The sequence below is a fragment of the Quercus suber genome, unplaced genomic scaffold (assembly GCF_002906115.3).
Source record: "Quercus suber isolate HL8 unplaced genomic scaffold, Cork oak 2.0 scaffold_522, whole genome shotgun sequence".
NCBI lineage: Eukaryota > Viridiplantae > Streptophyta > Magnoliopsida > Fagales > Fagaceae > Quercus > Quercus suber.
The window spans coordinates 280,116-292,970 of NW_027069971.1; the positions used below are offsets into that span (position 1 = coordinate 280,116).

Sequence of the window (12,855 nt, forward strand, 5' to 3'; positions counted from 1 at the left end):
GCCTTGGGCAAACAAAAAGACATTCTGAAAGCGGGGGAAACCTACGAATTAAATGAGGGTTGGATATCAAAATCTCCTTTTTTCCGAGATGGCAAAAAACGAGATTTTGAGGGGCTATTCTGTGGCCTGTTAACTAAAAAAGGTATAGTAGTCCTTAGAATTGGGCTCAGGGCCCAAAGGCCCGATCCGAGAACGCGCGGTTGTCCGAGGACAGCCTAAAGAAGTTTTTTCACGTCAAATAGGTGATATGAAAGGAATAAACAGGTATATATACAGTGTATGGCATACGTCCGAGGACGCCAAATTCGAGGTAAAGGTAACCTTCGCACTGACTGAAAGATTCCGCCAGGTTGTAGCTGAACTGGAAGTGGATATAGCTTAATGAGGCGTCGGAGAAGGTAGAAAATATCTTCTAAAGTCTATCACCTCCTCATTAAATGCTGTCCACCTAACACTCTGGCCGCATTAATGTGAGGTGATACCTGAATAGTAACTAAGCAGCTTTATGACCACTAAGCTGAAAGTTCCGGTAAGGACTGGATGGGACAGAAAGGAGCCCCCAGGATAAGAACTACATGTGTACGAAGGAAACAAGGAAGGAAACGAAGTATATAATGTAGAAACGAAGAAGACAGGAGGACTTCTGAAAAAAAAGAAAGAGAAAGAGAGAGAAAGAAAGAGAGACCAATTGAAAGATAGCCGAGAGAGTTTTCTCAAAGAACAAATCAATAGTATCCCTTATTCCTAGAAGAGTAACCTTTACTGAAAACAGTACCAGTTCTTGGACCCATACTCTATAAATTAGAAAGTATTGACATTTAAAAAATAGAAAAGTCTTTAAACATGCACAAAAGAGCTATTATGTACATTGTAGCTCATTTATGTTATTGGACATAAGCATTAGTTCGAGGAGCATTCAAATTGGGTAATGTTTCTAAAACTAATTTTCTAATGATATAAACAATTTGACAATGACATTAGAAGACACTAGCCTTTTTGCACGTTCTTGTAGACTCTTCTTTTATTTTTACTTTTCTCTAAGGGACAATTTTTCATTTATCATAATTTAGGACCGATTCATTTTTCAATCATGAAAATATCTAGAGATGTGATTAGAATCATTAGATTTATGTATTTCCAAATGTGTTTATATTATGTGCTACATGTCATCACATTCCTAGGGATTTTTGTGACTGAAAAATACATCAACCTTGAAATGTTTTTTCCTTTTAAAAAAAACAAAAGAGTTTATGAGCACGTGCAACACATGTGCAAAGACACTAGAGGTGTGATGAAAATTATGACATTAAACCAAAAAAACCTAGGGGTGTAATGAAAAAAAATTTCACCTACAAATGCATAATACTTATCACATCCTTAGATTTTTTTTTTGTAATAGAAAAATGTAGTAATCCCAAATTATAATGAATGCTCTAAATTAATCATTTTCCAAAAAATAGAAGAGTAGCACATACGTGCTTAGATGCTAGTACTATTTAAGGGGCTTTTCTTATTTGGAATTCTCAATTTAGATGTCCAAAATACCATCAAATTCATTTGTTTTAAGACTTAAATCATAGGGATAGATATGTAAAATTAGTAATTAAAAAACCCCTAATTTTTAGCTAAATTAAGAAAAAAAAATAGTCATGTTAACGAGTGACCTTAGGGCATTGGTTAAAAATCCATTTTAGGAAAGTTTTGACACTACTTTTATGACAAATGAAAAAAGTTGGCAAAACATTAATTGCTTTTTTTTTTCTTTTTCTATAAAAACTTTCTTTAAATAGATTATTAATCAATACCCTAATGACATTTGTTAGCATTTTCCCCAAAAAAAAAAGTTTTTTCTTCTACCTCCACATTTTTCTGTCACGTTAGTTGTCAAGTATTAATAAAATTTATTTATTTTTTTGAAAAAATATAAAAAATAAAATTGTTTTTTTTCCACAAACTTTCCATTTTTTTTTTATCACTAATTTTTTTTTTCTACCTCTATATTTCCCTCTTATACTAATATAATTTTTTCTTAAAATAAAAAATAAAATAAAATTGTCAAGTAAAATATGTAAATTTAAAAATTAATTTTTTTAAAAAAAAAAGTATCCTTGCACACACAAACGAGGGTAGTTATTCATTTATTATTTTCCGAATAAGTAAAAAAGCTGATCTTGGCTGGGTTGCAGGCTTTGTTAGAAGTCTTGGCTACACTAATAGCTTCTTGGCAGAATTGTGGGCTTTAAGAGATGGGCTTACACTGGCCCATGACCTAAATCTTAATAGCCTCATTGTCGAGCAAGATGCTAAGAGTGTTGTCCAACTTATGAATAACAATTCTGTCAATATGCTAATGGAGCCTCTTTTAACTGACTGCTGGACCCTCCTACAAGCAATCTCCAACAAACGGATTGAACACACCTACCGCGAAGCAAATCAATGCGAAAATGCTCTAACTAGATTAAGGGGTAGGCGTAACTTCTCTTTTGTTGTTTTTGTTGAACCACTGCATGTGGTGGAATTGTTGTAAGCACGTGGTAAAGCTAACACTTTTTATAATTGACTTGTTGCTTCTAATCTTTAATATATAAGTCCCTTTTCAGACCAAAAAAAAACAAAGCTGATCTTATCTTATGATCTTCGCTAAAAAAAAATAAAAATAAAAAGGAAATTGATATCGTTTCCCCCGTCCGATTCTCAGATTGGTATCTCAACGCATCAGCTCGATGGCTGAATCTTCCGGGTTTGATCCTCAGCTTGCCCTTTCTCACAAATTCCCTGAGGTACTTGATCCCTTTTCTCGCACTCCTAACTTTTTAGCTTAATTCCTGTTTCTGCGTAATTCAACTAAGATTAGGGGTTATTTTCGGCTCGCCTAATAGAAGCAGATTATAGAACTTACAAGCTTTTGCGGCATCTGTTTTACTGTAGAAATAAGAAAGTAAACGATCTTCACATTAAGAGTCTAAGAAACTCGAGTTCCAATTGTACACAACTCGAGTTTCTTAAACTCGATTTCCACTTTTTAAAAGCAAAAACAGTCTAACTTACTAAAATGTTTGATCCATGTGCGTTTTTGCAAAATTTTTTCTAAAATTCTATTATTTGGCAAATTTTGCCCTAGATTAAGGGGTAGGTGTAACTTCTCTTTTGTTGTTTTTGTTGAACCACTGCATGTGGTGGAATTGTTGTTTGCTCGTGATAAAGCTAACACCTTTTATAATTGACTTGTTGCTTCTAATCTTTAATATATAAGTTCCCTTTTCAGATCAAAAAAAAAAAACAAAGCTGATCTTATCTTATGATCTTCGCTAAATAAAAATAAAATAAAAAGGAAATTGATATCGTTTCCCCCGTCCGATTCTCAGATTGGTATCTCAACGCATCAGCTCGATGGCTGAATCTTCCGGGTTTGATCCTCAGCTTGCCCTTTCTCACAAATTCCCTGAGGTACTTGATCCCTTTTCTCGCACTCCTAACTTTTTAGCTTAATTCCTGTTTCTGCGTAATTCAACTAAGATTAGGGGTTATTTTCGGCTCGCCTAATAGAAGCAGATTATAGAACTTACAAGCTTTTGCGGCATCTGTTTTACTGTAGAAATAAGAAAGTAAACGATCTTCACATTAACGCTCCGTTTTTTTAAGCGGAAAACATTTTTCCTGCGTTTGCTGATATTTGGTACAGTGGAAATCGCAAGTCAAAGGAAAAGACGAGCAATAGAGAGCGGAAAACGTTTTCCGCCTACAAATTTTATTGTTTGGTGGCAAATGTTATCTAGCTTGTTTTCAAAGTCGCAACAAACAAAGGAAATGAGTCATTTTACTATGTTCCTTAGTTGGAGTAATAGTTTCATTAAATTCAACCATGTGGTTGCATTGACTAATGAACAACATGGTTCAATTTAAGTGTCCGATCATTGGAAAAGATTACATTGTTTTTGTTGTATTGGTTAAATTCAATTAAGGAACTTAAGTTACTGTATCTAAAAAATTGTATCTAAGTTTACCATTTAAAATATTCTCTACCCGCCAACGAGGGCTTGGTTGAGTGGGTAAGGATCGGACGCTTCGTGCAACACACCTAAGTTCGAGTCCCGCTGCCCGCAGACTTTCGTTCGTAGGTAAATTTAGTGATGAGGTGTACTCACAAAATGTGAGGTGACTCCTACACAGAGTGTACAGAACGGGTACCGACTACAGACTCCCCGACCGAGGCCACTGGCTCCCTGTCCGGGGGTGTAATATGACCATAAAGACCCCTATTTTTGCTTCTCAAAAAAAAAAAAAAAAAAAACTTTTCAGCAACTTTTTCATTAAAAATGGGTCCCACGATACTATTCACACATTTAAAAATTATTTTGCTACAGTGTTTTCAGTTTTCAGTTTTCAGCTGCATCCAAACGGGCCCTAAGTCTCAATTTCTAACATTAGGCATGACAAATAATTTACAGATTACATTTATATTATCTTTTGTATATCAATTTAACTTTTGTTGATTTTTTATTTTTTACTTTTATTTTTGTTTGTTTGTTTGTGGAAGTTTGTTTATTTTTATATTACTTAACATTGGGTAGCACTCTTATGAACCAAAGGTCACTAGTTCAAATCTCACTTTCTCCCTCACCTTGGGACCAAAAACTTACTTATAAAAAAAAGAAAAAAGAAAAAAAAATTTGGACTATGTGTCTGTTTGGCAAAAATTATTTTTTCCAACTTATTTTACTATTTAACTTATTTTTACTATAATTCATAAGTCTCACTATATTTTTTAGTACTATTAATGGGTCTCACTACAATTTTTTGGTATTATTCATAGGTCTCAATGTACTATTTCAATCAACTTTTATTTTTATATATACTTTAGTAAAATGTTTTCAATTTCAGCAAATGAATCCCAAACGAACCTGGCCTACTTAACATTTTAGGAATTAATTTTGTTTTGAAGCTTTGTTTTGGAGTTTATTTATTTAATATTTATTTTATTTTGTTGCACATGTGGGGGGCGGACTGCAGACAACGTACACCTATACCGAAAGGTGAAGTTTTAACTGTTACAGAGTGTTTGAAATGTTTTACTTGCTTCAAATTGTAGATTGTGGGACTGATGATGTATATACACTTAATAGCATATGATATTAAAAGTTTATCTCTTTGAAAGCAGAGATTCAGTGCTCTATGCATTGGGTGTTGGAGTTCACGTTACCTTTCCAACTTTCCTAGTAGTAAGAGACTTCTACTCCTAGTACAATTCTATATATAAAATTAATGGATCACACTTAGTAAACTTGATGGACTAGACAAAGCCGCCTGTAGAATTTTTTTATGTGTCAAGTTTCTTTCTTGGATAACCAACTTGAGACATACATCCATGACATGCAGTCCACTGAAGAGTTTTCAGTAGTTTGAAGGAATTCGATAGCTTGTTGAAAAGATGGTAGAAATGAAAAAGAATGTTTTATATCCATTAGTTTACTCATTAGTGACTTTGGCATTGATCTTACCAGTTGCAACAGCTACTGTTGAAAGAGTTTTTTCAGTAATGAACATAATTAAAGATCGATTACGCAATTGAATAAGAGATCAGTGGATGATTTATTGCTTAGTCATATATTGAGAAAGATATATTCAAGACTATTGAGTGTGAAGAAATCATGCAGCGGTTTTTAAAATATGAAAAATCGTGGAGGGCAATTGAGTAAAATAAGCTCGATGTGAAAAAATAAATTAAAGTTTACATTTTATGTTAGATTCTGTATGACAATTACATTATTATACAGTTGTTTACTTATTTTGTTATTAATATTGATTAATTTTTTTAGATTAATTTGTTATTTCCAATCTTGTCTTTTAATCTTGCCCCCATGACTTAAATTCCTGACTCCGCCACTGCTACTAGGAGTCAACATCTAGGGTGGACCTGGAGTCAGCACCATACCAAAGAAGACCAAACGACCATTTTTTCATTCATCAAAATATCAACTATCTCCTCAAGGAGTACAATAAGTTGCTTATAAAGTATTACTAAACCCTAATTCTAATTGGCTAGGAAACCCTAATTGCCTTATTACAAAAATAACATTGCTTTCTAAATTAAAATACTAATAGTCCAATAAACTACTAGGACCTAAAACATAAAAATATAATTGACTCGTACACATAAATAATATTAAATAATAATTTTCTTGCATATCTCGCATCATTTTTCTCTAGTTGGAGAAAACTCGACCTCGAGTTTAAAGCATTGAAGAATTAGGATGCTGACAAATAACACTTGCTTCAAGTCTGAAATCACCTTAGGGAGCATAGGAAAAAGAAAAACCTTGAATTCCACCACATCAAACTCATTTGGAATAACAAAATCAATGTGTGGAATTAATATAATATTTTCTTGAACCTTATGAACCATAGGAAGCACTATGGTTTTAACCTCTTCGACTTCACCAAGATGTAGATCTTCAACGACTATTGAGGGTTGATCAAAAGCACATTCAACAACTTCAATTTTCACATCATGTGCACCCTTTAATATAATACTCTTTTTAGGCACCATCTTTTTACCTTGCTGCTCTTCAATAGATTCATTTCTTTGCACGCATGTTAAAGCAACACTTGTCGAGGCATGTATGTCTGTGTCAACATTAAGCTTTTGTGTTGCTGAAGGATTCTCCACGACCAAAATATTATCATCAATGTTGTCTTCTATTGGGGCAGCAATAAGTTCATTGTGATCTAGTGTCCTTGGTTTCCCAATTGAATCAGATTGAATCTTCTTGTGCTTCATCTGAGCAATCATGTCTTGAACATCTTTCATGAGTTTTACAGATAATTCCTTTAATTCCTTGATAGATTGTTCAAAAGTACACTGAAGACATGAAATGGGATGAAGATGAGAATTCATCGTATTTGCCTTAACTTGAAAAGTACCACACTGAGTTTGGGGTAGATACTTAGCTCGATAGTATGGTAACAAATACTCATCACAAAACTTTTCTTTCATATCTTCTCACATACTAATGGCAAGTTCATAGTTTAGATAGCGAAAATATTCAAGCTTCTCCCAAAACATTTGTGCTCTACCTCTTAACTTCAACTTTGCATACTTAACCTTTTTGTTATCTGCCCAATTTACTTACTTAAAGAATTGCTCCATCTTATTCATCCAGTTGACAAAATCTCGTGGATAAGTATTACAACCATCAAAATGAGGTGCTTCTAATATTACCATGATTCTCTAAAATAGTGCCTCAACAAATAGTTGCTGTGAATTTTCCTAGACAAATCGTTGGAATGGGCTTTTAAAACTGTTCTCCAAAATAGTTGCTAGCTTCAAGGGGATGGATCTTACTTGGACAAGTAGACCTGTGGGTGAACAATTTAAAGCCCAATACATACAATGGGCTGTCACAGTAACAATTTTTTTTTTTGGGCAAAATAAGAAACTACACGCTGCGATGGACTTATTACAGACTTTAAAAGACACTCAAACGACATACACTCAATGGAACTCAACCCACGGACTAAAAAGGACTACAGAAACTAAAAGAGACCGGCAATGGGCTTGCGGTGCTAGGGACCGGCGACTGTGGCGGCGTGACAACAGGGAAGGCAGCGGCGGCACGATACATGGAGGAGTGGTGATGATGGTGTCGGCGGCGGCGGCTGGTGGGTCGGCGGCAGCTAAGTGCTAATCTGTGGGTTTTGGCGGCTGGTGGGTCAATATCAGCGGTGGTTGGTCGAGGTTGCCGATGGGTCTCGATGTGGGTCTCTTCTTTCTTTGTGGTTACAAGGGATTTGGAGACTTGATTGTGGGTTCTGGACTAGAGGTTTCTGGTTGGCTAAGGACTACAGAAACTAAAAGAGACCGGCAATGGGCTTGCGGTGCTAGGGACCGGCGACTGTGGCGGCGTGACAACAGGGAAGGCAGCGGCGGCACGATACATGGAGGAGTGGTGATGATGGTGTCGGCGGCGGCGGCTGGTGGGTCGGCGGCAGCTAAGTGCTAATCTGTGGGTTTTGGCGGCTGGTGGGTCAATATCAGCGGTGGTTGGTCGAGGTTGCCGATGGGTCTCGATGTGGGTCTCTTCTTTCTTTGTGGTTACAAGGGATTTGGAGACTTGATTGTGGGTTCTGGACTAGAGGTTTCTGGTTGGCTTCAAAATCTGGGATTTTTTTTTTTTTTTTTGGGGGTGATATTTTCTTGCTCTTCCTGCGGTGATGCTTCAACAGATCGGTGTTTTCTCCTGTACCAAATATGACGCAGGACAGTAAAAACAAAAACTAAACAATAGAAAAATAAAAAGATATAACCTAGAGTTAACACTTAGGTTTTGCTTGGAGTCAGCACTAAGCGAAAAAATCACTAAGATTTAGCATTTAGGGTGGACTTGGAGTTAGCACAAGACCAAAGAAAACTAAACGGCTATTTTTTCATTCATCAAAATATCAACTATGAGTACAATAGGTTTCTTATAAAGGATTACTAAACCTTAGTTCTAATTAGCTAAGAAATCCTAATTGATTTATTATAAAAATAACTTTACTTCTCAAATTAAAATACTGAAAGCTTGATAACCTACTAGGACCAAAAGCTAAAACATAAAAATACAATTGACTTGTACACATAAATAATATTAAATAATAATTTTCTTACATCTCCCGCGTCAATTTTATTATTATTATTTTGTTTTGTTTGACATTAGAAAAGGGTGATATTCATGTCTTTATCGTAAATGGATTTGGTTTCTAAGTAATGGAATTTTATGTTTGTGCATACTTCTTATATATGTATATACTTTTTATAGGTCTTGCCAACATTTGCTGCCCTACTTTCACTTGCATCATTGCCAAATGGTTTCAATTTGCCAGGGTTAGAGTGAGTACCAATCAGATCAGAGAAAGGCTAAGGGTTTCTTTACATATTTATATGTAAATTTTATTTTGAATGATTTAGTATTCTATCCCATCTCCAAAATCTTACTCTAGGTGTGAATTTATACTGCTTTTCTACATGGGCAACAATACATAGAATTATATCGGCCATTTCCTTCAAGTGGTTGTGTAAGACTTCTGACTAGAACCTATTAATGATACTTCATGATTTGCCCAAATGCATAATACTTTCAGCTTCCTTGTCCTCAGTTTCATGTGAATGAGTCTAGAATTTCTTTAATGTTGGTCTTGCCACCATTTTGGAACATCTGGTCTAAATAGGGTAAGGGTCTTGTCTCTCCCTCCCCCCTCTCTCGTTCCTTTCCCCAAGGAGTACACAACATAATATAATACAATAATTGATGGAAATCAAACCTTTCTTTCCTATTAAGCTTACATAGCATACTAAGTTGATATTTAAAAAAAATAAGCAAACTAAGTTGGTAGCCTCTCTTCTTAATCTTTTTCTTCTTCTTTATTTTTAAAGCAATTGCTCTGCTATAAATTATAAAATCATCTTGGGTTTCTTTTTCTTGTCATTTCTGTGCCACTTATTATCTTAAAAATTATATTAAATTTAATGTTATATATTGTTGATGCAGTTACATAATAAGGTCAGTCTTGCAGGATTGCATGATAAAGGTTTGTATTATTACCAGAAACATTACTATTTAACAACTTGGTGTGGCACACACACACTCGCACACAAGGAACCCCAACTTGAGGTAAAATTTGTACAACTCAGTCATTTGTAAAACTAAGTAGTTGATTATCTAAAAAATGCTCCCATTGTGTTCATGAGCAATATAAAACCGTCTAGTAAGGGTCAAAACTTCATCTTTCTTTGATAGATTAATTTTTCTCTTGAAATTCACATCTTTGATGGGTAAACTTAATCTCTGGTATTTTTTTTTTTTGTGGTTTCTTGATTTTTGTTGAAGACAATATCAGTGGTATCATAAGCAGTGATCTAAGCTTTTTTTCATGTTTAATTCTGTTTTCAGGAAAGGCAGCTATTATTGAGTTTGAAACAAAGAGCTATGAGAAAGAGTCTGGTGAATTATTGTGCATGAACCGGTAAGGACTCTTTTAAACATTTAATTAACACTCCTTGTAAATGACACAGTTGGTATATCATTTTGCAGAACAACTGTCTTTCTGCGAGGTGCTGGTGGCTTTTCAAAATCATCTCAGCCATATTCCTACTCGAACTATCAAACTGACAAGGCCTCAGCTGTGAAAATTCCAAAAACTCATCCTTTTGCAGTGTTTGAGGATTCTACCCAACCATCTCAGGCATGTAGCATTAATTTCATAGTTGCTGGAACTGAAATTCCAAAATGGCTAATTATATTTATTTTAAACCATTGTTGTGTTTTAGTTTATATGCTATAATTATGTAACTTCATACCTATAACTAAACAGATGATGGAAATCCATATTTTTGGAACCATGGAACATGGAAAGAACGAGAGATATTTAAATATTAATGACATGTTCTTCTGCAGGCGTTGTTGTATAGGCTATCTGGTGACTATAATCCTTTGCATTCAGATCCTATGGTTGCCAAAATTGCAGGGTTGGTACTTCCTTTAATTCTATAACTAAACTATCATCTAGCTTTTGCTTTCAATTTGAAACTGGTTGATGTGGTTGTGACTTTTGTCTGTGATTGAACTTTGAACAACTGTGATTTAAGATCCTAAACCATATTTAGATGATATTTTGGAGTACAATCATCTACTTAGATAATCTGTATGAAAAGATACTGACTAAATTTATCTCAAGTCATATTTATTGGCCAAAATATGTAGCTGGATCTCAATATTCAATGATATAATCAAGCATTATGTCAACTCTTAAAACTCTTAAAAAGCACTATGTTCATCTTTGGTTGTTCAACTCCCAACATTTTTGCTCTTCCTGTGCAATAAGAATGTGAATGGAGGAATTTTGTGTTCACATAGCTTCTGAATCAAATATAATTGATTGCTCAATATGAGCCGGATTCTGTTGTACATATCAGGGTTTTTCTTAGGATTTATGAAATGATTTCTATCAAGGTTCACCATATATTGAGCATTTGGATGCATTCAATGACCTGGACTTGATTTTGCTGTCATGGGATATCCAGATGCAACCTAAAGTTTTATGTTTATCTAACTTTGTTCTAACACATTGTCAAAGATTCTCTCGGCCAATTTTGCATGGGTTGTGCGCGCTTGGATTTGCAGTTAGGGCAATCATTAAATGTATCTGCAAAGGAGACCCAAACTTGATTAAAAGCATAACAGGACGATTCCTTTTACACGTGTACCCGGGTGAAACTTTGGTCACTGAAATGTGGCTTGATGACTTAAGGTAGAGACCTTTTTTGTGGCATTCTTTAGATGAAGTTTCTTCTAATATTTCTTTTCATTTTGTGGTTAACCACAGCACATATTCGATTCAAAATTTTATGAGTGTCCTTTCTAAATGCTTGGGGAAATGAGATTTTTGTTGGAATCTGCAGGGTTGTATATCAGGCAAAGGTGAAAGAACGAAACCAGACAGTGTTATCTGGCTATGTGGATATCCATCGTTTGGCTTCATCACCGTGAATTAACAAGGTTCATCATAAATATATCTTGTTGGAAGCAATTGAATTAAATAGGAGGCCTTAAAAGCTCAATGTTGTTCTTTATAATAATTGACAAGGGAGAACCTTTGATGATATAGGGGCACTCATTTCTTATAATTTTTCTTCTCTTTTGTGTTGGTGACAAATTAAATTCTAATTTCATAAGTTGCCACAATAAGATGTCTCATTATTTGATCTGTTTATGACATATATGATTCTTACTCAAATTTAGTTGTATTGGAAATGATCGAAACAAAAGTCTAGCAAAAGACAATTATATTGTCTAATAACTCAAACAACAGGTTCAAATTTTTAATTATTTTAATTTTAAAATCTGTTGTTTCTTGTTCTAATGACATATAATATAATTGAAGTCAATTTCTTAAATATATGTGGACCATAAGATACTTTCTTACAAAATATTTTAAAATGCACCCAAAGGGAGAACCTTTGATGATATAGGGGCACTCATTTCTTATAATTTTTCTTCTCTTTTGTGTTGGTGACAAATTAAATTCTAATTTCATAAGTTGCCACAATAAGATGTCTCATTATTTGATCTGTTTATGACATATATGATTCTTACTCAAATTTAGTTGTATTGGAAATGATCGAAACAAAAGTCTAGCAAAAGACAATTATATTGTCTAATAACTCAAACAACAGGTTCAAATTTTTAATTATTTTAATTTTAAAATCTGTTGTTTCTTGTTCTAATGACATATAATATAATTGAAGTCAATTTCTTAAATATATGTGGACCATAAGATACTTTCTTACAAAATATTTTAAAATGCACCCCTACGCTTAAGTAATGTTTTTAGGGCACTACCTAACAAAATGTTTCTTAAGAGGGGGAAAAATGTTTTATTAATGATTCGTGGAATTGTAATATATATAGGATAGTTGTGTATGGTTTTTTGTTTTTTTGTTTTTTCTTGCTTAAAATAAGTAAATATTTAGTTTTTTTTGGGTTATACATTTAACATAAAAATTACCAAAAATTTTACGTGTATATATATATATTTTATAGAAACTATGCAAATTAGTTGTTTCCAAACTATATCTTAAAGAAGAAAATATATTATAAAATTTTAATGTTTATTAAAGAAATATCAATTCATTTTATCATTGTATATATATATATACATATATATGTTTTCAATATATAAATTATAGCTTGAATTACTTAAAAAATTGAAAAGTAAATTGGCATACAGTCAATTCTGACATGGGTATTAAGGGAGGGATCCATTGGCTATGCCTTAGGCTCTGACACACTCTTTGTAGACAAACCTTACAGAGGAACC

At 33.9% G+C, this 12,855-nt stretch overlaps 1 protein-coding gene and 1 long non-coding RNA gene across 2 annotated transcripts in view; both read left to right on the top strand.

The window, feature by feature from the left end:
• LOC136063394 (enoyl-CoA hydratase 2, peroxisomal-like) overlaps positions 1-11,772 on the top strand; it is a 36,137-nt gene extending 24,365 nt beyond the window's left edge. The window contains exons 6-11 of the mRNA XM_065763740.1: positions 9,528-9,567; positions 9,930-10,002; positions 10,071-10,221; positions 10,434-10,504; positions 11,113-11,286; positions 11,438-11,772. Of these exons, the coding sequence (XP_065619812.1) occupies positions 9,528-9,567; positions 9,930-10,002; positions 10,071-10,221; positions 10,434-10,504; positions 11,113-11,286; positions 11,438-11,525 (597 nt within the window). The 3' untranslated portion in view covers positions 11,526-11,772. The remainder of the gene's footprint in view (positions 1-9,527; positions 9,568-9,929; positions 10,003-10,070; positions 10,222-10,433; positions 10,505-11,112; positions 11,287-11,437) is intronic.
• LOC136063395 (uncharacterized) lies at positions 3,254-8,869 on the top strand. Its single transcript, XR_010625068.1, has 3 exons — positions 3,254-3,447; positions 5,011-5,033; positions 8,799-8,869. It is a non-coding gene; the product is annotated as an uncharacterized LOC136063395 (long non-coding RNA).
• Positions 11,773-12,855: the final 1,083 nt, after the last annotated feature.